Source organism: Tasmannia lanceolata, unplaced genomic scaffold, assembly GCF_043159265.1.
Source record: "Tasmannia lanceolata isolate RefF3 unplaced genomic scaffold, GAP_Taslan_0.1 ptg000002l, whole genome shotgun sequence".
NCBI classification, from domain to species: domain Eukaryota; kingdom Viridiplantae; phylum Streptophyta; class Magnoliopsida; order Canellales; family Winteraceae; genus Tasmannia; species Tasmannia lanceolata.
Window position 1 is genome coordinate 43,977,441 of NW_027518679.1, and position 26,622 is coordinate 44,004,062.

At 39.6% G+C, this 26,622-nt stretch overlaps 1 protein-coding gene across 2 annotated transcripts in view; it reads left to right on the forward strand.

Annotated features, from left to right (window-relative positions):
- Positions 1-26,622, forward strand: part of LOC143874309 (tRNA ligase 1-like) — a 74,057-nt gene that overhangs the window by 27,898 nt on the left and 19,537 nt on the right. For both annotated transcript variants that reach the window (XM_077376880.1, XM_077376881.1), the window contains 7 exons: positions 1,705-1,811; positions 1,943-2,071; positions 2,216-2,280; positions 2,545-2,709; positions 7,172-7,332; positions 7,463-7,494; positions 24,952-25,133. In XM_077376880.1, coding sequence (XP_077232995.1) covers positions 1,705-1,811; positions 1,943-2,071; positions 2,216-2,280; positions 2,545-2,709; positions 7,172-7,332; positions 7,463-7,494; positions 24,952-25,133 — 841 coding nt within the window. The remainder of the gene's footprint in view (positions 1-1,704; positions 1,812-1,942; positions 2,072-2,215; positions 2,281-2,544; positions 2,710-7,171; positions 7,333-7,462; positions 7,495-24,951; positions 25,134-26,622) is intronic.

Consider the following 26,622-nt stretch of genomic DNA (forward strand, 5'->3'; position numbering starts at 1 on the left):
ATACTTGTAAATTCTATTAATTAGGGTTTATTATATATGACATTATATAATGCTCTTTGTTATGATGAATAAATAGAGGCAACCTCTTTGGGCTCCTTACCTTCTCCTGCTCTTCATATTCTAAAGAGATTTTACAGTATCTTTATATCTTTGTGCATAGCTGTGTGTGTGTGTGTGTGTGTGTGTGTGTGTGTGTGTATGAATGGAGCTGATTGCCTTACTCCATTGTTTTTTCATTGGCCGCCCTGTCTTTATTTTGTACCTTTTTGTGCCACAGCGAAGATTTCCGACGTGCTATCAACAGCCAATTAGAGAAGTTCAAAATAAAGAAGAGCTTCCAAATCAAAATAACTGTATAGAGATCTCACCTCCCACATATCTGTATGCCATACGGTGAATATCATGATTTGGGTTTTGCTTGGGATCAAAACAACTGTCTGGAGATCTCATCTTCCTCATATGTGCATGTCATATGGTGAATTTCATGATTTGGGTTTTGCTTGGGATTTTAATAGTATGGACTACTTCCTTCTATTTACTTCCTGTGTTCTAGTTTTTGGAGTTTAATGGCATTTCCGTACTACTCCTCCCTTAGTGTAGATGCAGAGGCATAAATTGACCTAGTTAAGTGAATTCTTATCGTACTTGATGTTTGCATGAAGATGGTTCCTTGCCAACTTCCTCTCATTTACATTTCTCTTCTCAGTTACCTGTATCAGTGAGTAGCTTCACTCTACATTCCTATATACTCCATTACGTTTCATATGGATTTGATGGGAGTAAAATGGACATCATACTTCTGAATTGCTGTATTGCTGTATGTAACCATGTACAAAGTTTCCTGATTCACTGTTCTTACACACTCACTCACACGCACAGAGAGAGAGAGAGAGAGAGAGAGAGAGAGAGAGAGAGAGAGAGAGAGAGAGAGAGAGAGAGAGAGAGAAGGGTTCATGCGCTCGAGTGCAGGAAACAAGGGTGGGGCCACATTGTTGGGGTGATCCTAAGCATTCATTTGAAAGGCCCCATCATGGATGGGGTGTGTACCAAAAATCAGCTTTATTGGATCATCATAGGGTGTCCATTTGTGGGGGTGAAAATGGACAGATACTGTTTGTCACTTTGTCCACTAATCTGCTCATTTTTTCACCCCACAAATGGACACCCTAAGATGATCCAATGGATCTGATTTTTGGTTGACACCCTATCCATGAAAGGGCCTTCCAAATGAATGCTTTGGATCCCCCCAACAATGTGGGCCCACCCCTTTTTTTGCGCTCGAGCGCAGAAACCCTTTACTCATATATATATATATATATATATCCCATTGTGTTTTATATGGATTTAATGGGAGTAAAATGGCCCCTATATTTCTGAATTGCTGAATGTTACCATATACAAAGTTTCCATATTCACTGTTCTTCCATTTCATCAATGAGAGTCGGTTTGAAACAATCTGTATCTGCTCCATTAAAAAATTGTCTGTATCAGGTTGTATATATGTTGCATTTGGTAATTTTCTGTGAGTTGGCGTGTTCAATTTCCTGTGTTGCAGTAGAAATTTTTTGTTCTTATTATCCTTTTACAGGAATCTATGCCACTGTCTTTTACTCTTTTTTAATGGATGGGTAATGGCTGTTGGAAAACGTTTGGCTTCCTTGTCAGATTTTCTTGTTGCTGATGCTTTCATCTGTGTCCCTGAAGGAAATCTGTGACTTCCTTTTTTGCTGCCTATGATGCGCTATGTGAAGAAGGAACTGCAACACCTGTATGTAAGGCTCTTGATGAAGTTGCGGACATTTCTGTTCCAGGTTATGTTTCTTTTTCAAGTATTGTTTTTGTAGCTAGGATTTTGATTTACCTACTTTGAGCTGGTTTGTTCCTTTAGTTTGTTCATTGATAGTTCTTCTAAATATGAAAAGGTCTTTGGATCAATCTGCAGGATCAAAAGATCACATAAAAGTACAAGGCGAAATCTTGGAGGGTCTTGTTGCTCGTATGGTTAGCCACGAGAGCTCAAAACATATGGAGAAAGTTTTGAGAGATTTTCCTCCACCGCCATTAGATGGAGGTAACTATGACATCATCTGTAGTTTTAAGATTAACTGTTGTTCACTTAAATTTCTGTGTTTCGTTTATAAACCATTATATCTTGTATGATTCTGTTTTAAATTTATTGTTTGGCAAATTTTCCTAATTGTTCCTTGTACTTCAGTTGGCCATGATATGGGACAGAGTTTGCGTGAAATATGTGCATCCAACAGATCAGATGAGAAGCAGGTAATGTGAGTTCCCTTTTGTCCCGATGTGATGTTATTTATAATTTTTGGCTTCTTTATCCTTTCAATTGCTTAGGCCCTGTTTGTTTGAGATTATGACAACTGATTGTGAGCCCCCAAACTGATTATGGACTCAAATTTACATTATTTTTTATCCCATTAATCGGACCGGGGGCTAAACATCGGTTTTCATGATCTCAAACAAACAGGTAATTTAAGTTTCATCATTATATTAATGGTATGTTGATTATTCTTATTTTTATAGCAAATAAGAGCTCTTCTTCAAAGTGCTGGAACTGCTATGTGCCCGGACTATTCTGATTGGTTTGGAAATGGGTCTGGTGATGCTTCTTCAAAAAATGTTGATAGATCGGTTCTCACAAAATTTTTACAAGCTCATCCTACAGATTTTTCCACCATCAAATTGCAGGTCAGCCGACATAACTATTTGGGTTTGATTCCAAAACTAGTAAATCTCCTAGCAATTCAGCATTTTTAGTTATGGAGTAAAATTGATGCCTTGCAGTTTTGTTGCTTTCTAGGATATGAACATGCAATTATAGATTTTCTGATGTTGTAATGTAATGGACATATTTGTTGGAAAACATAGTTTCCCCCCTGTTCTAGATTACACACACACACACACACGCTCGAGCGCATATGGCTTATCTGCGCTCGAGTGTAGGAAACAAGGGTGGGGCCACATTGCTGGGGTGATCCTAAGCATTCATTTGAAAGGCCTCATCATGGATGGGGTGTGTACCAAAAATCAGCTTCATTGGATCATCATAGGGTGTCCATTTGTGGGGGTGAAAATTGACAGATATTGTTTGTCCACTAATCTGCCCATTTTTTCACCCCACAAATGGACACCCCTAAGATGATCCAATGGAGCTGATTTTTGGTGGACACCCTATCCATGGACACCCTAAGATGATCCAATGGAACTGATATTGTTTGTCCACACACACATGCGCGCGCACACACACGCACACACACACACACACCTTTACTCATATAGAGTAGAGGTTTCCTGCGCTCGAGCGCAGATGGCTTATCTGCGCTCGAGTGCAGGAAACAAGGGTGGGCCACATTGCTAGGGTGATCCTAAGCATTCATTTGAAAGGCCCCATCATGGATGGGTGTGTACCAAAAATCAGTTCCATTGGATCATCTTAGGGTGTCCATTTGTGGAGGGGAAAATGGACAAATACTGTTTGTCCACAAATCTGCCCATTTTTTCACCCCACAAATGGAAGGGTTAGGAATTTAGGATGATCCAATGGAGCTGATTTTTGGTACACACCCCATCCATGATGGGGCCTTTCAAATGAATGCTTAGGATCACCCAAACAATGTGGGCTCACCATCTTTTCTTCTCTCTCTCTCTCTCTCTCTATATATATATATATATATATATATATATATATATATATATATATATAGAGAGAGAGAGAGAGAGAGAGAGAGAGAGAGAGAATGATTGTGCGCTCGAGCGCAGGGCCCAAAACTCATGTGGGCCCACATTGTTAGGATGATCCAAAGCATTCATTTGAAAGGCCCTTACATAGATAGGGTGTGTACAAAAAATCAGCTCCATAGGATCATCCTCACCCATCCAAAAGTGGAGGGCAAAATGGACAGACACCGTTTGCCACAAATCTGCCCATTTTTGCCCTCCACTTTTGGAGGGGGTTAGGATGATCCAATGGACCTGATTTTTGGTACACACCCTATCTATGATGGGGCCTTGGAAATGAATGGTTTGGATCACCACAAAAAATGTGGGACCCATGTGTTTGGGCCCTCGAGCGCGTATAAGCTTATACGTGCTCGAGCGCACAATCATTGTTCTCTTCTATATATATATATATATATATATATATATATATAGGATTTGCTCGCGTCCATCGCAGAAGGTATTTCGTGGATGGGCTGTTGCATGTGAGAGCAGCCACCTCATGAATGAAGACAAAATCTGCTGAAAAGTGAGTCTGTGTGGCTTCTCTCACATGCAACAGCCCATCCACGATGCGCCCCCCCCCCCCACACACACACTGTTTCTTCCCCTCTTCGAGATTGCATGTTGCTATGCATTTTTTTTATCACACAAACCCATATTTGGTCGTCCACTTTCCCAAAGATGTTTCTCTCTCAGTTCTTATCATCATTCTATTGCTCCACCTCATCTGTTATGATCAGCAGTGATCAATAAATCCCAATTGTTGTTGATACTTGCATTGCCAAAGATGTTTCTCTCTCAGTTCTTATAATCATTCTATTGCTCCACCTCATCTGTTATGATCAGCAGAGATCAATAAATCCCAATTGTTGTCGATACTTTCATTGTTGTTAGTTATTAACTCCCTTAGTTATTACCGGCTTCTTGTTTTAACTGCACCCTTGGAGTTATCTTTTGTATTTATTTATTAACTTGTTTTGCTCCTATCAACCTATGGCCATATCCTTTTTCCCTTCTCTCCAGTTGTAAATAATTCAGAAGTATGCAATTGATTGTAAGTACGTATCTTAAGAATTTTCAAGAGGTTACTGACTCCATTTATGCATAACCCAAAGAATCATATCTGTCTTCGTATGCTTAAATTAGAAACTCTCTTAAATCAGTCCCAAACTGAACATCAATTTGGGGATTTTCTGACAGCAATTAAAAAAAACCAATTAAGTTTCTTATAATTAAAGGAAAATGATATCTTCACTCCCTTGTTTTGTTAATGGCATTCCAACTCTTTATTTGCACTTGTCTGGTTGGATGTTGATAGCTTTTTGGGAAGGGAAATGATATGTGGGGGGGGGGGGGGGGGGGTATCATTTCCCTTTTGGGAATTATAATTAGTTTTAAAAGTGTAAATCGAAGAAAGGAGTGTCATTATTAAAACAAGGGAGTGCTTTATGAAAACTAGTGACAGTCCCCCCAAGACTTGCTAGCCACACTACTGACATCATCATGACATCATGGTGGCATCACCAGTAAGGCATATTTTCTGCCTCCTCCCATCTTTGGCCCATTTATTGGAATTTGTGTGATTCATCCTCCATTTCATCCCTACCTTCTTCAAAATTTTGCTTCGTAATAGTCATTAGTGGGAAAAGTTGAGGCGAGGATATTTGTTGAGCTCGTCAGGTAGTTGTAGTCATTGACATTTGGTCCTGTTTCTTCAATTTTTTGCAGAGTCTAATATTATTTGCTTTAAGCTTGTGAAAGAGCATAAGAGGACTTAATTGGATAGACTCCTGATTGATTGGGTTTTCCATATATCTCATCCTCTTAGCTCTCATCATCACTGATACTCGACATCTTGGCTGAATGATCAACAAACTCTTCTGAGGCACAAATGGGGAGGCCCTCACGAAGAATCTGAGTTATCAAATAGTTATGACCAACATAGGATCGATAATCAGCCACTGAAGCTTTAGGGGCCGTTTGGATACACGGATTTTAGAATCATGGATTTCCTTAAAATCCTGGGTGGGAGATAAGAGAAGAAGGAGACCGTCCGTTTCGCTTCTCTTTAGAAGCTTGGATTTTAAGTAACAAATCCAGGTTTTAGAAATCTCTCCCTCATCCTGAGATTTCTAAAACCTGGCAAAATGGAATGATCTCCTCCTCTCTTGCTGATGGAAAGAAGGGCGAGAAATCAGAAAACAACTGCTGGTCTCCTTCATCTCTCGTCTCCCATCTTCGATTTTAAGGAAATCCAAGATTCTAAAATCCGTGTATCCAAACGGCCCCTTAGAGTTAACAACCCTCATGAAAAGATTTAGATATTAGTCAGCAAGGTCCAACTCATCGCACCAATTTTCCAATAAAAAAAGTGTATCATTCCCATTGCCAATGTTGCCGATTACATTATCTTTAAATTCTTTGAACACCATTGTCGTTACCAGTGTTGCTTATTACATTATCTTTAAATTCTTTGAACACCATCGTCCAGGCTTTCAAACTATGGGACCCCGCCTGACTCCATTCTCCAAGTTTATGCTCCTCACTCTAGTTTTGATATTTTCTTTTATAACTCTAGTCCAGAGTTATTTATCATCGATGAAAAGCTGCCACCACCATTTTGCTAGAAGCGCATTGTTTCGAACCCCAGTATTTTTAAACCCAATAACTTCTGCTCTTTTAGGGAGGCACACCTATCCCCTGTTAATTTGATGAACCTTCTTGAGTGGACGATAGGGTTATGATTCCAAAGAAAGTCTTGAATTTTTTCAATAGGATAAGTGACCTGGGAAGGGATCCTAAACATTGGTAAAAAATAAGTTGGGATATTGACCTACGAGGCTTTTAATTACAAGTCAAGTCTCACTCCTAAGTAACTCTTTAATAATCCCAAAAAAGCTCTTAGATAAAGATAAGCATGCCATATTTAAAGACACCATTTAGTTTACAAAAAGATATAAAAAATTCCATGTGTAACATATCTTAAGCTGTTCTTGTATTGCTACGTACATGTTTCCACTTGGGCTATCGTTTCTTTGAATCTTTTGTGAAATTACAGCATTTGGTGTGATGTTGTTGAATACGTACCCACACTGTACTTTTTAAAAGCATTTTCTTATGGAATATGCTTATGTAAACTGTACCGTTATTCTTCAGGATTGGAAACATCAATTTTCTTACTTGCGTTTTTGCTGTTCTAATCAACGACTGTTGGATTACTAAATTTCTTCTTATCGACTATCCAAATGGCGAATCTCGAGTCATTATGATTATTTTGTAGATATGGCTTGATTTATGCTTTGTTTGGGTTTAATTTTCCCTTGGGTAATTTATGTAGACTTATGTTTACTCTGAATTTCTAAGGTTCATTCCTATCTGCTGCCAGATTGGTACTCGGTTTGTTTTCTAATGCCTTTTTCTATTGCAACAGGAAATGATCCGTTTGATGAGGCAAAATCATTTCCCGGCTGCTTTTAAGTGTTACCATAACTTTCACAAAATCAACTCTTTATCAATTGACAACCTTGATTTTAAGATGGTTATCCATGTACACAGTGATTCTGCTTTTCGTAGATATCAGAAGGAGATGAGGTGCTTACTTAAATTCACAATTGCATGGGGTCTATTTCCATATGAAATGTCGTTTACATGGATCCTTTGATTCTCCAATGTTCCTTTGCTATGAAATGTACTGAACAACAAAGAACTTGATGTTTTACAGGCACAACCCGGGATTGTGGCCATTGTATAGAGGTAATGTGCACACTTCTTTCTTTCAAACTTCCGCACTTCTTTCTTCCAGAAATATGTTTGGTCTTTCTCTTAATTTTAGTTCTCAAATTGGTGACTTGGTGTTCATTTTTGTAAATTAACAATCCGATGAATTTTGACTTTTTTGTCCATTTATTTCTGTCACCATTCTGGTCATATTGGGTTAAAATATTTGGGGAGCTGTGTTGTTTTTGTTTGATTTTGGTCTATAACATCGTCCTCTTTTAATGTAATTCATTCTCTCTCTCTCTCTCTCTCTATATATATATATATATATATATATATATATATATATATATATACACACACACACACACACACACACACACACACACTAGTAAAAAACCCCGTGCGATGCACGGGCCGACAAGGAACTGTATGGACCACATCATAGGTTGATCCAAACCGTCCATGTGATGGAACACAACAGAAATAGGTTGTGCCCGTAAAATCATTTCCATAGGCTGATCCTAGCCCTCCAATCTATAGAGGTTTCCATAATATGTTGTTCCTCTTCAGGTGCCTGGAATTCGTCAATATTTTGAAAGGCGTCCGAATCCGTAGTATTATGTAATATGTTCAGAAAAATCAGTATATTATGGAACATATGTACCCAATCCGTAATTTTGCAAAGAAAAAAGGTCACTATGTTGACTTTGTCCACTTTTTTTTATTACAAAAGCATAAAGGAGGGGGGTAGGATTGAAATTATGTGGCTTTAATGGGTGCCTTTGTTAAAAAGTATAAAGGAGGGGGTAGGATTGACAATATGTGGGTTGAATGAGTGCCTTTGTTAAAAAAAGTCAAAAAAAGTGATGTGTAATTCAACAAGAATTTTGGGAGAAATTCAAATAATTCTCTCCTTTTCTCTTCTGCTAGTAAAAAACCCCTGTGCGATGCACGGGGCAATAAAAATAAAAACGTTGTAGGAAAATTGAAAAAAACTATCATAATTTTTTTTTTTAAATAAATAATTTTACTTGGAATAAATGAATGAGGTCATGACCCTTTTCTGAAAGTAATCATCCTCAACAGTCCCTAAAATGGACTAAATTCCTGAAAAAGTAATTTGTAAATCAATTTGTCCTCAAAATGGGCTAAATTTAAGGATATAAAAAAAAGTAATTTGTAAAATCAATTTCTGGATACTAATAAGTTGTACATAATACAGATCAAAAAGTTCCGAGACCCTAATAAGGCCATGACTATTTACTGAAAATAATCATCCACAATAGTACTTAAAATGGACTAAATTCTACCAAAGAAAGAAATGAAAAAGTAATCGGTAAAATCTATTTGTCCTCAAAATGGGCTAAATTTAACGAAAGTAATAAAAAAAAAGGGAAAATTACATTTACACCCCCTCTAGTTTCTGACTCATCCACTTCTACCTCTATAGTTTAACACGTGACAACTACACCCCATGTGGTTTCAATTTGTGTAAGGTAGACCCCCTCAGTTGACGGTTCGTCCATAGATTGAAGGGTTAGGATGATCCGATGGAGCTGATTTTTTAGGCACACCCTATCTATGTCAGGGCCCATCAAATGAACGCTTTGGATCATCCAAACAATGTGGGCCCATACCCGAATCCAAACACTACCAAAAACACCGAATCCAAACACTACCAAAAACACAGTGGGCCCACATTGTTTGGATGATCCAAAGCGTTCATTTGATGGGCCCTGACATAGATAGGGTGTGCCCAAAAAATCAGCTCCATCGGATCATCCTAACCCTTCAATCTGTGGACGAACCGTCAACTGAGGGGGCCTACCTTATACAAATTGAAACTACAGTGGGTGTAGTTGTCACATTTTAAACTATAAGGGTAGAAGTGGATGTGTCAGAAACTAGAGGGGGTGTAAATGTAATTTTCCCTAAAAAGAAAGTAACTTGTAAAATCAATTTCTGGGTACTAATAACTTGTCCAGATCAAAAGTTTTAAGACCCTAATAAGGCCTTGACGCTTTCCTGGAAGTCATTATCCTCAACAGTCCCTAAAATGGACTTAATTCAACAAAAGAAATTAACGAAAAAGTATTATGTAAAAAAAATGTCCCTAAAATGGGCTAAATTTAACCAAGGAAATAAAAAATAATAATTTGTAAAATATGCAAAAGGAAAAGAAGAAGAAGAAAGCAATGGATCAAAACTAAACTGCATCTAAATGCGGTGATTTGATAATGGCACTCCCTTTTTCTGATAATGAAACTCTTAGAAAAATGCAAAAGGAAAAAAAAAGAGCAATGGATCAAGGAGCTGCCAACGGTCTTTCTTCGGAAAACTACTGAACGGGTCGATCCTCCCCTCCCGTTTGTTTTAGCAACTTATCCTACGGTCTCCTCGCCAAGAGCTCCCTGGCGAAGACAGAGGAACCAATCCGCCTGCTGTGGCGGGGTGGCTTTTTTGTTTCACAATAAGACCTGGACGATTATCCCTAGCCCCTGAGCTTACGAGTTTACGTCCATCCCTGGTCAGGTACAGTTTCCTTTCTATTTCTCCCTTGTAGCTGTTACCCGAATTCACGCAAGTGTGTCGACACCCCCCAAACTGACTTGACGAGGAATCAATTCTCGCGAACAAACACACCCCCTGTGCATCTAATAAAATCAGATTAAAATGTAAAAAAAATGCAAAAGGAATAAAATATAGCAATGGATCAAAACACAACTGATAATGGCACTCCCTTTTTCTGATAATCACACTCTTCTTTATTTTACACTTTCTTGATTAGCTGTTAATATCATTTTAAGGGTTCCAACAGCTAATTAGAAGAGTGTAAAATTAAAGAGTTCCATTGGTAAAACATACATCATTTCTAAAAAAATGCCACAGATTCACAGTACATGGCTTACAAATATTATTGATAATATGCAATGTGGGAGACTATCACATTCTAGTGATTCCCATCAGTGAAAACTCACAGCCTCATGTTACAGGCAAAATTTAGAAAAAAAAGAAAAGAAACAAATGAATATTGAGCAGAATTGTCATTTAAAATCGGTTAAGGATAAGCATAGGAACTTGCTAATCACATAACAGTTTGAAGTACATAATGTTTTACTAAATTTTTTTTTGAAGATTCCGTCATAAAAATGATTATATACTTAATCTTATACCCGGCTCTAAAGTTGCATTCTATATATTCTGTCTTAGTCCTACTCAGTCTAAAACCTTTGGATTTCAAAGTAGTTCTCCATAACTCTAATTTAGCATTTACTCCTGCTTCGGTTTCATCGATTAATACTATGTCATCTGCAAATATCATACACCATGGCACCTCATCCTGTATACCCTCTGTAAACTCATCCATAACTAGCGTAAAAAGATAAGGGCTTAGAGCTGATCCTTGGTGCAGTCCTATTGTAATTGCAAACTCACTAGACGTGCCATCCGTGGTTATGACACTAGTTACTACTCCATCGTACATATCCTTAATCACATCAACATATTTAGTAGGCACTTTTTTCCTTTCAAGGACCCACCACATAACACTCCTGGGATCCCTATCATACGCTTTCTCCAAATCAATGAAAACCATATGAAGGTCCTTTTTATTTTCTCTAAATCTCTCCATTAACCGCCAAATCAAGAATATAGCTTCCATAGTCGATCTTCATGGCATGAAGCCAAACTGATTCTCTGACATCTTAGTCTCTTTTCTTAGTCTATGCTCAATTACCCTCTCTCAAAGCTTCATGGTATGACTCATTAGCTTAATTCCCCGGTAATTAGTGCAACTCTGAATATCCCCTTTATTCTTATAAATAGGTACTAATGTACTCTTCCTCCACTCATCAGGCATCTTTTTAGTCTTCAAAATATTGTTAAATAATCTAGTTAACCAAACCAAACCCACATCACCCAAGCATCTCCAAGTCTTAATAGGACCAAGTCTCAATAGGAAGATGCAACTCTGAATATCCCGTTTAGTACAAACTACCCAAAAAAAAAAAAAAAACAAAACAAAAAAACATTAGACTTTTAGGCTAGTCCATAACACAATATATCGATCGAAAGGCTGAAATCAAAGCAATCATTGGATATTACTTGCCATGATGACATCCCAAAGAAGAAACTCCGCAGCTTGTCATCCTCCATATCTTTTATAGTACACGCATGAGGTGATAACAACTTCATCCTGTAAACCAAGTCACTCCATTTGAATAGGTTCACAAATAAAATATTATAGAAGAAGATATGGATTTTTTAGATTTTGGGTTTCTAGGGTTGACTTTTAGATTTTTTAAGGTCTCCTGCTTTGATATTTAGCTTTTGAGGGTAGTCTTGTCTGTTTCCTTGTGTGGCGTGTTCTTTCCTCTTTCCTTATTTTGGGTTCTCGAGGAGGGGTTCTGCTCCTTTCACTTATTTTTTATTATTCTAGTTCCTTTTGGTGTTTAGCTTTGTGGATTTCTAGGTTTTATCCCTCTGTTCTGCTTCTTCATGAGCCTCCGGAGAATCCTCTTTTTGTTTCTTGAGGCTCCACGAGGCGTTTCTCAGTTTTTGTGTTGGGTCTAGGTTCCGGTCTTTTAGACTCTACTTTGAGAATGGAAAATCAAGGCACTTCTCCTAGTTCTTCCGTCTTTTATGAAGGTAGACGACTGTGTTTGTCTACAGAGGTGAGGATTCTGGAAGACATATTAAGGAGGATCGAAGAGATGGTTTATGATGAAGGAAAGGCTGCTATAATGGACCCTTGGCCGAAAGAGATAGCTGATGATTTACTTCGAAAGCAATGGGATATCTTCAGACAAGAGGCTCAGGAATGCCCATTCACTCTAACCCGTCTCACAGGGTCAACGGAGATTAGGGAAACCCAATCGCCTCTCTTTACTCATCCGTTCTTTAAATTTCTAGTGGCAGAAGAAAAAGATACGAGGAGGCTTAATTGGGAAGCCAACAAAATCGTTGGTATCCGACAAGTGAGAGAAAGAATTGCGGATAGAAATATCTTGGAGGCAGAAGTCTAGAGTAAATTGGTTAAAAGAAGGTGATAAAAACACTGCTTACTTTCATAGCATGGCAAGTGTTAGGAGGCGGAACAATAGAATCGAGGCATTGGAGGTGAAGGGATCTCTATCTTTTAGTAAAGATGTGATTACCAAGGAAATTGTGGACTATTACAGATCGTTATATTCTTCGGAAGATCTAGTCAGGCCTAGGCTAGATGAGGTGGTTTTTAAATCTCTTGATGAGAATTATAATTCGGTGTTGGAAAGGCTTTTTTTGGAGGAGGAGGTGGAGAGAGGGGTATTTTCGATGAAACGTGACAGCTCCGGGGCCGGATGGTTTCTGCCTCGCTTTCTTCCAGGTTTGTTGGGAGAGTGTGAAGGGAGATATACTGTCATTTTTTCGAGAATTTTATGATGGCATGGAGTTGGACAGAGGAACTGGCGCCACTTTTATTGCTCTTGTGCCAAAATTAAAAGGTGCGGTGAAAGTTTGTGACTTCAGGCCTATTAGTCTTGTGGGTTGTCTTTATAAGGTTTTGTCAAAAGTATTGGCGGATCGAATAAAGGTGGTCCTTCCCCTTATTATCTCCGAGAATCAGTGTGCTTTTGTTAATCAGAGACAAATTTTGAACTGCTCGTTGGTGGCAAATGAAATGGTGGATTGGATGGCAAAATCAGGTGAGGAAGGCGTTATTTGTAATCTGGACATGGAAAAAGCTTATGACAGAGTGGATTGGCACTGTTTAGATTGTTTTCTTGAAAGGATGGGCTTCGGTGTTAAGTGACGGGGTTGGATTAGAAGTTGTTTATCTTCGGCCTGGTTCTCCATTCTTATTAATGGCTCTCCAAAAGGTTTTTTCAAATCTTCGCGAGGCTTACGCCAAGGGGATCCTTTATCTCCCTTTCTATTTGTGATTGTAGCTGAAGCTTTGAGTTTGTTGATGTCGAAAGGAAGATCGGAGGGTCTGGTCTCAGGGGTTAAATGCAGCCAGAATGGGATCGAGGTGTCGCATTTACAATTTGCGGACGATACTTTACTTTTTAGCTCCCCCCAGGCCTCGAAGATTCTCAACCTCAAGGCGATTCTCCGATGTTATGAAATAGTAACAGGTCTAAGATCAAACTTCTCAAAATCAAGGTTGTATGCTGTGAATATCGAAGAGGCAGAAGCCTCTAGACTAGCCAATCTCATGGGTTGTCCACTGGAAAGGCTGCCTTCGTCTTATTTGGGATTGCCTTTGGGGATGGGTCGACCTCTCAAATGTGCATGGGATCCCATTGTGGAAAGAATCGAAAGAAGACTTGATACTTGGAAAAGGAATTTGGTCTCTAAAGGAGGAAGATTCACCTTGATTAAGGCAGTTTTGTCTAATATTCCCATTTATCAATTATCTTTATTTAAATGTCCTGTGAGTGTTGTTAAGCGTATTGAACAGATTCAGCGAAGATTTTTGTGGGGGGTATCGGAGACGAAGAGGTCTATGGCTTTAGTCAGTTGGGAAAATATTTGCCAGCCAGTCCAAGGAGGAGGCCTCGGTATTAGAAGGATTAAGCAGGTTAATCAAGCATTAATGGGAAAATGGCTGTGGAGGTTCGGGGAAGAGAAAGCGAGACTCTGGGCTAAAGTGATATCAGGAAAATATGGTGTTGCACCAGGTACCTGGGTTTCTTTAAACTGCTTTTGCAAACCTGGTGTGACAATTTGGAGGGATATTCTCTGCCTAAATTCCGTTTTTGATTGAGGTGTTAGATATAGAGTGTATTCTGGCAACAGGATTTCCTTTTGGTCCATGCGCTGGTGCTCTAGTTTCCCCTTGAAAGAGTTATTCCCTGACCTCTTCTTAGTAGCTGATGATAAGTCAGCGTTAGTGAAAGATTGTTATGAGAGAATAGCTGGTAAAGTTATATGGAAACCTCTTTTTAGGAGGAATTTCTTTGATGGAGAAATGCCTTCGGTGCTCAATTTCTTCCAGGTCCTTGAACAGATTTACATCAGTTTATCAGGGGTGGATAAAAGGCTTTGGGTTTTAGATTCTTCAGGTTTCTTTTCAGTTAAGTCTTTTTATAAGAGCCTGATTCCTTACCAGGAAAATCCTTTGGCAGCAAGGGTGTGGAAAATCAAGGCTCCTCCAAGAGTTTGTTTCTTTGGCTGGTCAGCGATAGGCAATAGGATCCAAACGGTGGACTTTCTGAGAAAGAGGAATATGCTAATTATTGATCATTGTGCTTTGTGTATCGAATCAGGAGAGTCGGTAGATCACATATTCATCCATTGCAAAGTTGCTCGAGAGGTATGGGGAAGGATTCTAGCAAGGTTTGGAATGAATTGGGTTTTTCCCTCCTCTCTTAAAGAATTATTTGAAGGCTGGCCATGTAATCCATGAAGGAAAAAAGGAAAGGTTTTATGGTGGCTTTCATTGATGGCCACATTGTGGGTTCTGTGGATTGAAAGGAATAATAGAGTATTTGAAGGTAAAGCTAAATCTTCTTATTTTTTATTTATCAAGGCCATTGCGTTAACTATCTCTTGGGCTCGAGCTCTTCCGCTTTTCCAATTTGTTTCGGCTTTCGATTTGTAAGGAAAATATTATTGTTACTACTCAGGTCTGGCGTACTCCCCCTGAGGGGCTAATAAAGTTAAATTTCGATGGCTCTAGTCTGGGTAATCCTGGCCCTGCTGGGATCGGTGGTGTCCTGAGAGACAGCGCCGGAGAGGTCGTTCAGGCTTTTTCTGGTCCAATTGGAACAACAGATTCGAGTGAAGCAGAGGTAAGAGCAGTTCACCAAGGCGTTCTAAGTTTGGAAAGGAATAGGTTAGGCAGTTGTATTGTAGAGGGTGATTCGCTTAACGTTATAAGATGGCTCAGGGGCTCTTTGATTCCTCCGTGGAGATTTCTTCATTTCTTTGATGAGATAAAAGACCTATCGGAAGGGCTTTCGGTTATATATCAGCATGTGAGAAGATCTGCTGACGCTATGGCAGATAAGTTAGCAAAAGATGGAGTTTCTAAGCAGGTTTTAGAGCTTTTTGATTTTTACCGCCCTAATATATTGCGGGGTTGTATCTGTCTTTCTTGGCTTGTATGTGCGTCTTTGTACTTGAAGGGGGACCTTCTCAGTCTTCTTTTAATGAATTCTGTTACCATTCAAAAAAAGAAAAAGAATTGCGGATAGAAAAATCCCTAGTCGTCGGAGCAAGTTCCGGAGGAGCTTCTTGTAGAAATGCCGGATTTCATGATTCAGCATATCTTGGACAATCTTTATAAGTGTGCGGTTTAGGGTTTCCTGGGAGGAATTATAGTTCAAGCTATCCAGAGTTTTGGGCATCCTCAGAAGAGCGGTTGAAAGATTTTTGAATTGCACTAGGTAGTTCAAAGAAAGAAAGCATGTCAGAGAAGAAGGAAAGGGGACTTTTATGTTTCTCAGTTACACTTGTATGGTGTTCTTTGAATCGGTTTTGGGTATGCCCATGCCAAAATTTGTTAATCTCTTGTATTGCAGGCTGGGACTTTTGGTCCCAAATGCAAATTCAGAATTAATGAAATATGTCATCTTTAAAAAAAAAAGATATGAATTTTTTAGAAACAAGGGAAAATTTTATCGCCGAGCCAAGTAAAACTAACTTGATATAAAACCCTCCAATAAGCTTGTGAACAATAAAATATACATATTCAGGAAATTAAGAGAAGATGAATGAATAGATGAGCAACCCACAATTAGTAAAATGATTGGGAGATGTACGTACATCTAATATGAAGAGAAGAGCCATAATAAGAGGAGCATATCCTTTTTAAGATCAGCTAATAGTTGTAAACCTTTGCGTCTTTCACTTGCTTATAAGCCCAGCAATAATGAATTCCCTTGAAGATATTCCTGCACATCACATAAACCCAACTTTAAAATAAACTATGCAAAATCACTAAAATCCACGGCAAGCAAATGAATTATTAATTTAGACATTAGAAAGGGAATGCAGAACTTTGTTTTAATTATGTATTTTTCATTATTTATTAACATCAGTAAGAAATCAGTGCATAGCCACAAAGAAATTTGACAAAAAATCGCACTGGAAAGATTATTTGCAGTCCCAAGCAGATTTACAGAATTTGAAGCAACAAAGCTCAAAAAAAAAAGAAAAAAAAAAGCTTATATCCGAGTCTTAGAAAATAGCATAGTCAAGTAGCAAGAGATTCAAAACAAAGCACAAAACCATAAATTTAAAATCACATATAGAGATTCATAACATTGAAGTACAAAAAAAAGAGACAACATATACAACTCTTATTAAAATACATTACCGAGAAAAGTTATCTGAGCAAAATGCTAATTCAGTGGAAAAAAAAACCCAATAACCAGAGTTGTAAAGTTCTCATTTCAAATAGGTAGATGGGTATAAGCTCATGCAATACCCACACATCTAGATGAATCTAGTTCAGCAAACATAATTTTATCTTCTCAGTGTCTTAGACAATCGTAGTCATTGGAAGATATATTCTGTAAAACTAATGTGATGTAAATTAAAGTGCATCAAAGAAAAGGAGAACACTAACTCTTGAATGAAAAAAACCTTAAAAAAACTTGAAAGAAAGAAACCCAAACCCCTTAAAGAACCTGAAGAACCTTAATTCTTAAATGGAAAACCCCAAAAAAACCCAAACCCCAAATCAAATGAAAGAAAGAAAAATAACAGGAGAACCCTAATTCGTAAAAACCCAAACCATGAAGGATTGTTAATGTTATGTGTTCTTAGAAGTGATTTCGAAATTCTAGCAAATTGAAAGAAAGAAACCCAAACCCCTCAAAGAAACTGAACAGCCCTAATTCTTTAAAGAAAAAATATCTGGAAAAAAACCCCAAACCCCAAATCGACCAGCAAATCGAAAGAAAAAGAACCCTAATGAAATTTCATGAGAAACCCAAATAAAAAGCTGGAAGAGTGATGGTGTTTTACCGATTCTGTTTTTGACTTTTTCACTGGCAAGATCTTCAAATCCGTTGCTTGAGATGCATACCCTCTTCTTCTCTTTGACAATATCTGAAGCGAGAGGGGGGGAGAGAGAGAGAGAGGAACTGAGAAGACGTATAAGAGAAATATCTCTGACGGTGCAAATTATTTGGAGGAGACGATTTTGCCCTTGCATGAGAGAGAGAGAGAGAGAGAGAGAGAGAGAGAGAGAGAGATGTGTGTGTGTAGATGGGGATGAGGGAGGAATTGGGAAATTTTAGAGGCGTAGATGGATGAAGTGGAACGGTTGGGACGTGTTAAATCGACAGAGTTTTGCAATAAATAAAAAAATCTCTTCCTTTTCTCTTCTGTGTGTGTGTGTGTGTGTGTGTGTGTGTGTGTGTGAGGAAATGGTTTGTGAGTAGCTGCTCAGATAAGCTTATCTGAGCAGAGCTCACAAACCATGGGGGGGCCACATTTTTGGGGGGATCCAAAGCATTCATTTGGAAGGCCCTTCCATGGATAGGGTGTGAACCAAAAATCAGCCCTATAGGATATATTAAGGGTTGGAGGAATACAATCATGGATCATACAATACAGCCGAACTTTTATACAATCATGGATCATACAGGAAGAAAACCCTAGCTTCCATTGCATCTTCTCCAAAGATCTGTGCAACCATTGGCGAAAGCTGAACCCGCACAGGATGGTGGTGACTAGGGCGAACTTGGTGCTGATTGGGAGGAGAGAAGGCTCTTCTCAAGCAGATTTGAAAGCAAATCAGGATCGAAATCAATGGATTTTTGCAAAGAGAAAGAAGGGTAAAAGAATCGAAAGAGTTAGCAGAAGGAGAAGGGAAGGATCCTTAGGAGATTGGAGATGTTGCCGTTGTGGTTTCAGAAATTTCCGAAGAAGAGTAGAATGTTGGAGATGCAAGAAGATATGGCCAGGTTTGGATATTAACTTTCCTACCCCTTCAGTCTTGAACCCTAGCAGACCGGTGGTGGAGGAAAACCTGGTTTTGGAGTCTGCAGTTCCAAGCCCAGGAGTGGTTTTCCCGCGGATCTCAGAAGGGGTCTCCGTCAACATCGAGTCGGTGCCCATCAAATCTATCAGCAATGCGGACATAGGAGTATGGGGGAAGATAAAGCCGGGATGGTCTGGAGATCTCGCGGCTATGGAGAGGTGGCTGACTTGAGAGAGGGGCTTTCAGTGCGAATTTGTGGTGTACAAAATTGCTGAGTTGGAAGTGCTAATTTCCCCTCCGATGGGTTATAATAGATTTCAGCTCATGTCTTCTTGGAAATCTACCATAAACTCGCCGTTCATTGATATACAATTGTGGGACACCAAATTTCCAAAAGAAGGGAAGAATCTGTGGTGGCGTATTTCAGCGATGCCTCCTGAGGCATGATGCGAGGATAACTTCAGGAGAATAGGAGAAAAAATAGGAAAAGTTGTGGAGTTTGATTCATCTTGTCAAGCAGGAGAAGGGTATTCCTAGGCCAAGTTATTAATTTCCACTACTGGTGAAGTTGGTAATGACCTTTCTATCCAAGTCTCTATGGATGGGCCACTTAGATGGGTTCGAGCTCAAAAAGATTCTGAGGAGTTTGATATCTGCTCGGGAAGTGAATCGGGTAAAGACAAAGTCAGTTCTGAAGATTTGCTTGAAGAAGAAGGGAGTGAATCGTTGAATTCTGTGGAGGGTTCAGAGGAGTTGGAATTAGGCGAGAACCAAAATTCTGCTTTGGAGATGGTCGGAATGGAGACTATTGATCCTCTGTTGGGAGAGACGGAGGAGATGGTTCACGATAGAGACTTTAGCTATAATGCGCTGAATGAGGCGCATGGTAGCAGGGGATGCTGTGGTGGTGTATTTGAAATTCAAAATGAGACGTCTCCAGTTGGATACAGGTGGCGGAGTTTGTGTGGAGCTGGTCGTACTGCAGCTTCTGGTGTGGACCCACCTGGTATCGTAAACAGCTACAGTGATATTTTGAAGGCGATATCCCCGACGTCCTTTCGACAGATGGCGTCACCTTATTTTGAAGATGTGTCTACTATTGATATGGACCCAAATGAAGTGGGCCCTTTATCTAGCTACCATTTTAATTGGGTGGGGGATAGTAGGGCCCATGACTACCTTGCCCATGAAGTTGCAAGTGCCAGTGGGCCTGGGTCTTACCAATGTTTTAGTAGAGTCCAAAGCGAGGTGGGCTTAGACTGAGAAGCTTATGAAGGACGTGTCTTGGGGAGGTTTATTCCCCCACCCTCGAGCAGAAGTTTTGCTTTGGCTGAGGAGAATACCGATCTGATTCTAAGTCCAGATTTATCATCGCTCTTATTATCCGAGAGAGGAAGGGAGTCAGACCACTCGAGTAGTTGGCTGAGGCGGGGGAGGGGCTCAAAAGTGAAGGTGATCAGTAGTGTTGCTCTCCAGTTGGATTTTTCTGATGATGAAGAGATAGGTGAGGTAGCTGAGAATCTCACCGGGACGGTTTCATCCGAAGCGGCAGAACCATCTGTTGTTTTTCCCTCAGGTTGTGATGGGGTTCAAAGCAGAATTCTAAGTCCTCAAATATCGTTTTGGTACGGATCAAAGTGTATATCGATGGATTCCTGTGGAAACCTATGGTTTTCTTTGGAAAGAGGAGATTCTCAGGATTTCATTCTTTCTGGCTCTTTAGTGGCTTTCAAATTGGGGAGTGGTATTCCTATGCTGGGCGGGAGTTTTGGGAATCAGTTTGTTAATTGCGATGATGGATCTTCTGATTCTGAAATTTTATCAAGCCGGGATGGTCTTAAAACCACGAATCATCACGAGAATCTGAACGCTTCATCTTCGGCCTTTCCGGTGTCTCCTACAATAAATGAGCAATTGGAGGGATCCAGAGAAGAAGCCATCGAATTTTTTGTAACTCACACAGTGGGAGTCAGTAAGAAGTTGGGTTTAAACTTTGCAGGCCCAGATGAGGTTTTAAGATCAGAAATCAAGTCTGCGGAGTTGAGAGGGCCTGATATTCAAGGTAAAGGTGACGGCCATTCTGAACAAAAATTAAAAAGAACAGATAGGGAACTGTACAGGTTAAAATCTGAAATCAATTATGATGGTGGGGGTGAGAATAGTAGTGCTGCCTTGAAGTCTTATGGACGGAAAGAGAGTGCCAGAAAGGGGAGGAAGGTTAAGCAAAATTGTATCCTGGAATATTAATGGCCTGGGTTCTCAAGAGAAAAGAATTCAAGTCAAAGAGTTGGTGAAGAGGCAGAAACCAAATCTTATTTGCTTCCAGGAAACAAAGATGGAGTCTATAGATAGGAATGTCATCAGAAGTTTGTAGGCTAGAGCGGAGTGGGAGTTCTCGTATGTAGCATCTGTAGGAGCTTCAGGGGGAATTTGGGTGGCTTGGGATGAAAATAATTGGAGAAAGCTAGATGAGTGGAGGGGTAAATTCTCAATATCCGTATCTTTGAGAAGGGTGGAGGATAATTCAATGTGGCTGTTTTCAGGAGTGTATGGTCCCGTCCTGGTCCCGTCCTTCGAGCAGAGAAGGGTCTTTTCTGGGAGGAGTTGGGTGGGATTAGAAACAAATGTTCTTATCCGTGGTGTATTGGGGGAGACTTCAATGAAGTGAAGGAAGTTGGAGAAAGATTGGGGTGTCAGAGATCAAGCCAGAATATGAAGGATTTTGCTGAATTCATAGCAAAGTTTGAATTAATCGATTTGCCCCTCTCTAGGGCATATTTTACTTGGACTAGAGGTCAGAGCCAGAGCCGTCTCAATCGTTTTCTTATTAGTAGTGGATGGTTGGACCAAGTTCCTGAGGTGTTTCAGAAAGCCTTAGTTCATTCCGTGTCCGACCATTGCCCTATTCTTCTTGATCCTAGAATGGAATCTTGGGGTCCTCCACCTTTCAGATTTGAAATAGCTTTGAATAGCTTGGCTATCTGATCGGCATTTGGAGGAGAGGATGGGAGAATGGTGGTCATCTTTTCCAGCTGTGGGGCCTGCAGATGTGGTAATTGGTCAGAAATTGAGACATGTGAAGGAAAAATTGAAGGAATGGGCAAAGGAAAGAAAGGTGCAGTCCCAGGGAAGGAAGCTTTGGTTGGAAAATCGAATAGTGGAATTAGTAGCTCTAGAGGAGTGTGGACTTGGCACCGAGGAGAACCAGGAGGAATTGGGAAGGGTGAAAGAAGAACATAAAGGGGTGTTACTTCATGAAGAGATTTCATGGCGGCAAAAGTCTAGGGTGCAGTGGTTGACAGAGGGCTATAAAAATACAGCATATTTACATGCTATGGCCAGTGCTCGCAGGAGAAGGAATAGAATTGAAGCTCTGAATGTGAATGGAGAAATGGTGGAAGGTAAAGAAGAAATCTCTAAGGCTATTTTAGATTTCTATTCGGCACTTTACTCATCGGAAAATAAGATTCGTCCTATTATGGAAGATGTGGAATTTGATAGTTTGTCTTTGGAGGACAGCTCAAATCTGGAAAGGCATTTTGAAGAGGAGGAAATTGAAAGCGGTTGTTCTCTATAGCAAAAGATAAGGCCCCTTGCCCGGATGGTTTTTGTTTAGCTTTTTTCCAATCTTGTTGGGCAACGGTCAAAGGTGATATTATGAGATTCTTCAACAAGTTTTATGAAGGATTGTCGCTTCACAGGGGCATTGGTGCCACTTTTTTAGCCTTGATTCCATGGGTGGAGGGTGCCTCTAGGGTGTCTGACTTCAGGCCTATCAGTTTAGTGGGGTGCTTATATAAGGTTCTGGCGAAAGTCATGGCGGATCGTATGAAAGTCGTCCTTCCCTCAATTATTTCTGAAATTCAGAATGCTTTTGTTTGTACAAATTTTGGATTATGCCCTTATTGCCAATGAAGCCATTGATTCAGTCCTACGTAATTTTGAAGGTGGAATTTTATGCAAATTGGATATGGAGAAAGCATATGATAGGGTGGAATGGGATTGTCTAGACTACCTTCTTGGGAGAATGGGCTTTGGTAGTCGATGGAGAGGGTGGATCAGGAGGTGTATCTCTTCTGCTTGGTTCTCTATTCTTATAAATGGTTCTCCGAAGGGGTTTTTCAAATCATCTAGGGGGTTGAGGCAGGGTGATCCTCTATCTCCTTTTCTTTTTGTTATTATTGACGAGACTCTCAGTAGATTGATTCGAAAAAGTAACAAGATAGGTTTGTTTGAAGGGTTTAGAATTGGCCGAGATAGAGCGGAAGTGTCGCTTCTTCAATTTGCAGATGATACTTTACTATGTTGTGCTCCCGAGGTAAATCAAATTCTAAATTTAAAGGCAGTGCTTCGGTGCTATGAATTGGTCACAGGCCAGAGGTTTAACTTCCAAAAATCCAGGATTTATGCTATAATTCTTCCACATCCGATGCTAGGGGTTTTGCAAAGCTTTTGGGTGTATTTTGGAGGAGCTTCCATCTACTTATTTGGGTCTCCCTTTGGGGGTTGGTAGACCTAGTAAATCATTATGGGATCCGATTGTTGAAAGAATAGCAAGAAGGTTGGAGACTTGGAAAAGGAATTTAGTATCTAAAGGGGGAAGATTAACACTTATTAAGGCAGTGTTGTCCAACATTCCTATTTATTTCCTTTCGTTGTTCAAATGCCCTGTGAGCGTAGTATTGAGAATAGAACAGATCCAATGACGGTTTCTTTGGGGTGGTGATGATAATAAGAAGGGCATCGCTCTAGTGAAATGGGAGAAAGTTTGTCTTCCGGTTAAAAATGGGGGCTTGGGTATAAGAAGAGTTAGGAGTTCAATCATGCTCTCTTGGGAAAATGGCTTTGGCATTTTGGGGTGGAGCAATCCTCTTTGTGGGTTAAGTATGGTTTCTCGGCCGGGAAATGGGGGTCTGAAGATCTATTTAATAAAAGAGGGAAGACAATTTGGAGAGATATCTTAAGATTGAATCATGAATTTGGAAAAAGGCATTAGATTCAAAGTTTATTCTGGCGACCGAATTAGATTTTGGTTGAAAAAGGCATTAGATTCAGGGAAGACAATTAGGGAACTCTTCCCTAATTTGTTTGTGGTGGCATCTAATAAGGAGGATTTAGTTTGTGATTGCTTTGAACGGGACAGATTGAGTGTGATTTGGAAACCGAATTTCAGGAGGAATTTCTTTGACAAGGAACTGGATTCAGTCTCGCAGCTGCTAGATATGATTGGAGGATGTTACATCAAAAGGGTTGGGTTCGATAAAAGAATATGGATTCGGGATAAATCTGGCTTTTTCTCTATCAAATCCTTTTATTGTCATTTGGTGCCTTGTGGATCTCCTTCCCTCTCAGCAAAGGTGTGGAAATTCCATTGCCCCCCAGGGTAAGCTTGTTCAGCTGGGCAGTGAGCTGTGAGCGCATCCAAACAATTGATTTCCTAAGGAAATGGGGTATGTGTTTGGTGAACCACTGTTCTCTGTGTTTGGAAGATGGAGAGTCCATTGAGCATCTATTTATTCATTGTAGGTTTTCGAGAGAGATTTGGGGTCTTATCCGAGGAAGGTTTGGGATAAATTGAGTTTTTCCTTTCTCTATTTCGGAGTTAATTTTGTCCTGGGAGTGGGTTCCGTGGAAAAAGAAAGGGATGGTCTTAGGGAGGATATGCTTGCTTGCCACTTGGTGGGTCATTTGGAAAGAAAGAAACTTTAGGGTGTTTTCTGGGATTTCTACATCCCCATATCGGTTATATGTTAAAATCATAGCTCTAACCATCTATTGGGCAAGAAGTCTTCCAATTTTCAGGTTGGCATATTGTTTGCAATGAAAGTGAGAGAAGAAACCTGATAGTTCAGACATGGGAGGCTCCTCTTGCTAATCTGATCAAGTTCAATTTTGATGGGTCCAGTATGGGTAATCCTGGTCCCGCGGGGATTGGTGGTTTGTGTAGGGATTCTTCCGGTTCTGTTATGTGGGCTTTTTCTGGACCTTTAGGCATTTGCGATTCAAATGAAGCGGAAGTCAGGGCGGCGTATCGCGTATCAAGGAATAAAGAGCATGGAAAAGGATCATTTTGACAAGGTGATAGTGGAAGGAGATTCTTCTAATGTGATTGAGTGGCTATCGGAAGTGGCTGCCCCTCCTTGGAGGTTTTTAGATCTTTTTGAAGAGATTTCAGATTTAATCTTTGGGTTCTCCATTTCTTTCAATCATGTAAAGAGATCTGCAAATGGTGACGCAGATTCTCTAGCTAGATCAGGTGTAAGTAGAGTTGGCTTGGAACGGTTCGATTTCCTCCTCCTTTGAGTCCTAAATGTTTTTGTTTTTATTCTCTTTGTAATCCTTGAGGACTATCTCAGTTCTCTTCTGTTCATTGAAATATATTGCCATTTCAAAAAAAAAAAAAAGGATCATCCAAACTCTGCTTAGATAAGCTTATTTGAGCAGCTGCTCACAAACCATTTCCTCTCTCTCTCTTTCTCTCTCTATATATATATATATGTGTGTGTGTGTGTGTGTGAATCAATTTTACTATATGGAGGGTAGGTTTACTTCTGATGCTTCATTTCTATCAGGTTTTTTTCTTGACATAAATTTGTTCAAAGTAAACAAGGAGAGAGCTGCTGAGATTTCAAAAGACAGCAACTTACTAACAAAGAATATCAATGGTAGCTATGGCACCACTACTGTGGGGACAGATGGTTTAGCTGATGAAGATGCAAATCTGATGATCAAATTGAAATTTCTGACCTATAAGGTATGTGAGGATTTTTCCTTAATTGAATCTATTCTGTACTCATAATTTCTGATACAATGAAGTCTTTAAAACATGCTTAATTTCAGAGCAGATATCTTTTTTTTTTAGTATCTGAATGCCTCAGTATTGGTTTTTCCTTATTACTTTCTTTTTGTTCGCGACTGCCCTGGATCTGGCTTTGTTATTTTTCTGTTTTGTTCACAACTCTTGAGTGAGAATTTAAGTTCTATTGGTGTGCTGTTATCAAGTTTGTTCTAACTTGGGATGGACTATGAGCTGATCCAACAAACTTTTGGCCATTTTAAGGCCTATTTATCTCTTAAATTTTACTGGGATTATATGAACCATGAGCCACCAACATTGGTAATCATCAGCTGGCTTCTAGGAAGTTCATGAAGATATAGTTTAACATCATTGTTGAATTACTATAGATTTCTATGTAGCATTTTCCCCTATTATGGGTTGAGTTACATCAGATATGTTATTTTCTGATATTCGTGCAGAGAATTGCTAGATTTACATTTCTTGAATCCGCATAGAACTTATAACAGATCTGAAATTCTCAGATCTGGAATTGAAATGCAGGACTGCGGAAGGACTTCGGAAGAACGAAATATCCACATGGCTAGCTCTGATACCAATTTGATGTAGACTAGGCGGAAGCCATCTGAGAAAAATCTCAGATCTGATCTGGATCTGGAAATATATGATCAGATCTGGAAAAAATCATGAAAGTGTTTAGGAATTCATGGAAAAGTGGACTGTTTTGCGTGAATTTAAGGACTGGTTTTTGTAAAACTTAGATTTAGGATCTTTATTCAATCATAAAACTCAAAACGAATCTGAAATCTACGTACAAATGCAAGAACACGAAATGAAATATGATATACCTAAAAATGGAATTGGAAAGAAACACAAGGTAATATGAAAAATATCATGGGTAGATCTCAAGGAACAAATAGATAGGAATGCAAACAAAACCCTTGTGAACGTCACGTCGGGGTTCCTAATCCAGTCCAACAGCAATTAATCTGTCACAACGAAGCACCCGCATGCCACTCGCCTCTCGAGGGCCATACCACCTCTGGTGGAAGACAACTCATCTTCCCTTGGAATCTTCTCCAAGAATTCTCTACACCGAAAATTACGACTTTCTCAAAATGTCAAAACTAACTAAATCTCTACCCCTAAATCCCTATTTATAGAAAAATCTAGCCCTCTTAAGTGGATGACATCATATCACCTCACTTATGGGCCACAGACACCTTTACACTTATGGCCGACACATTAGTGATGTGTCACTACACACATACACATAGCACGCCACTTGCCTCTCGAGGGCCATACCACCTTCGTTGGAACAGGACTGCTCTTCCCTTGGAATCTTCTCCAAGAATTCTCCACACTACAAAAATTACGAGTTTTCTCAAAATGTCAAAACTAACTAAGTCTCTACCCCTAAATCCCTATTTATAGAAAAATCTAGCCC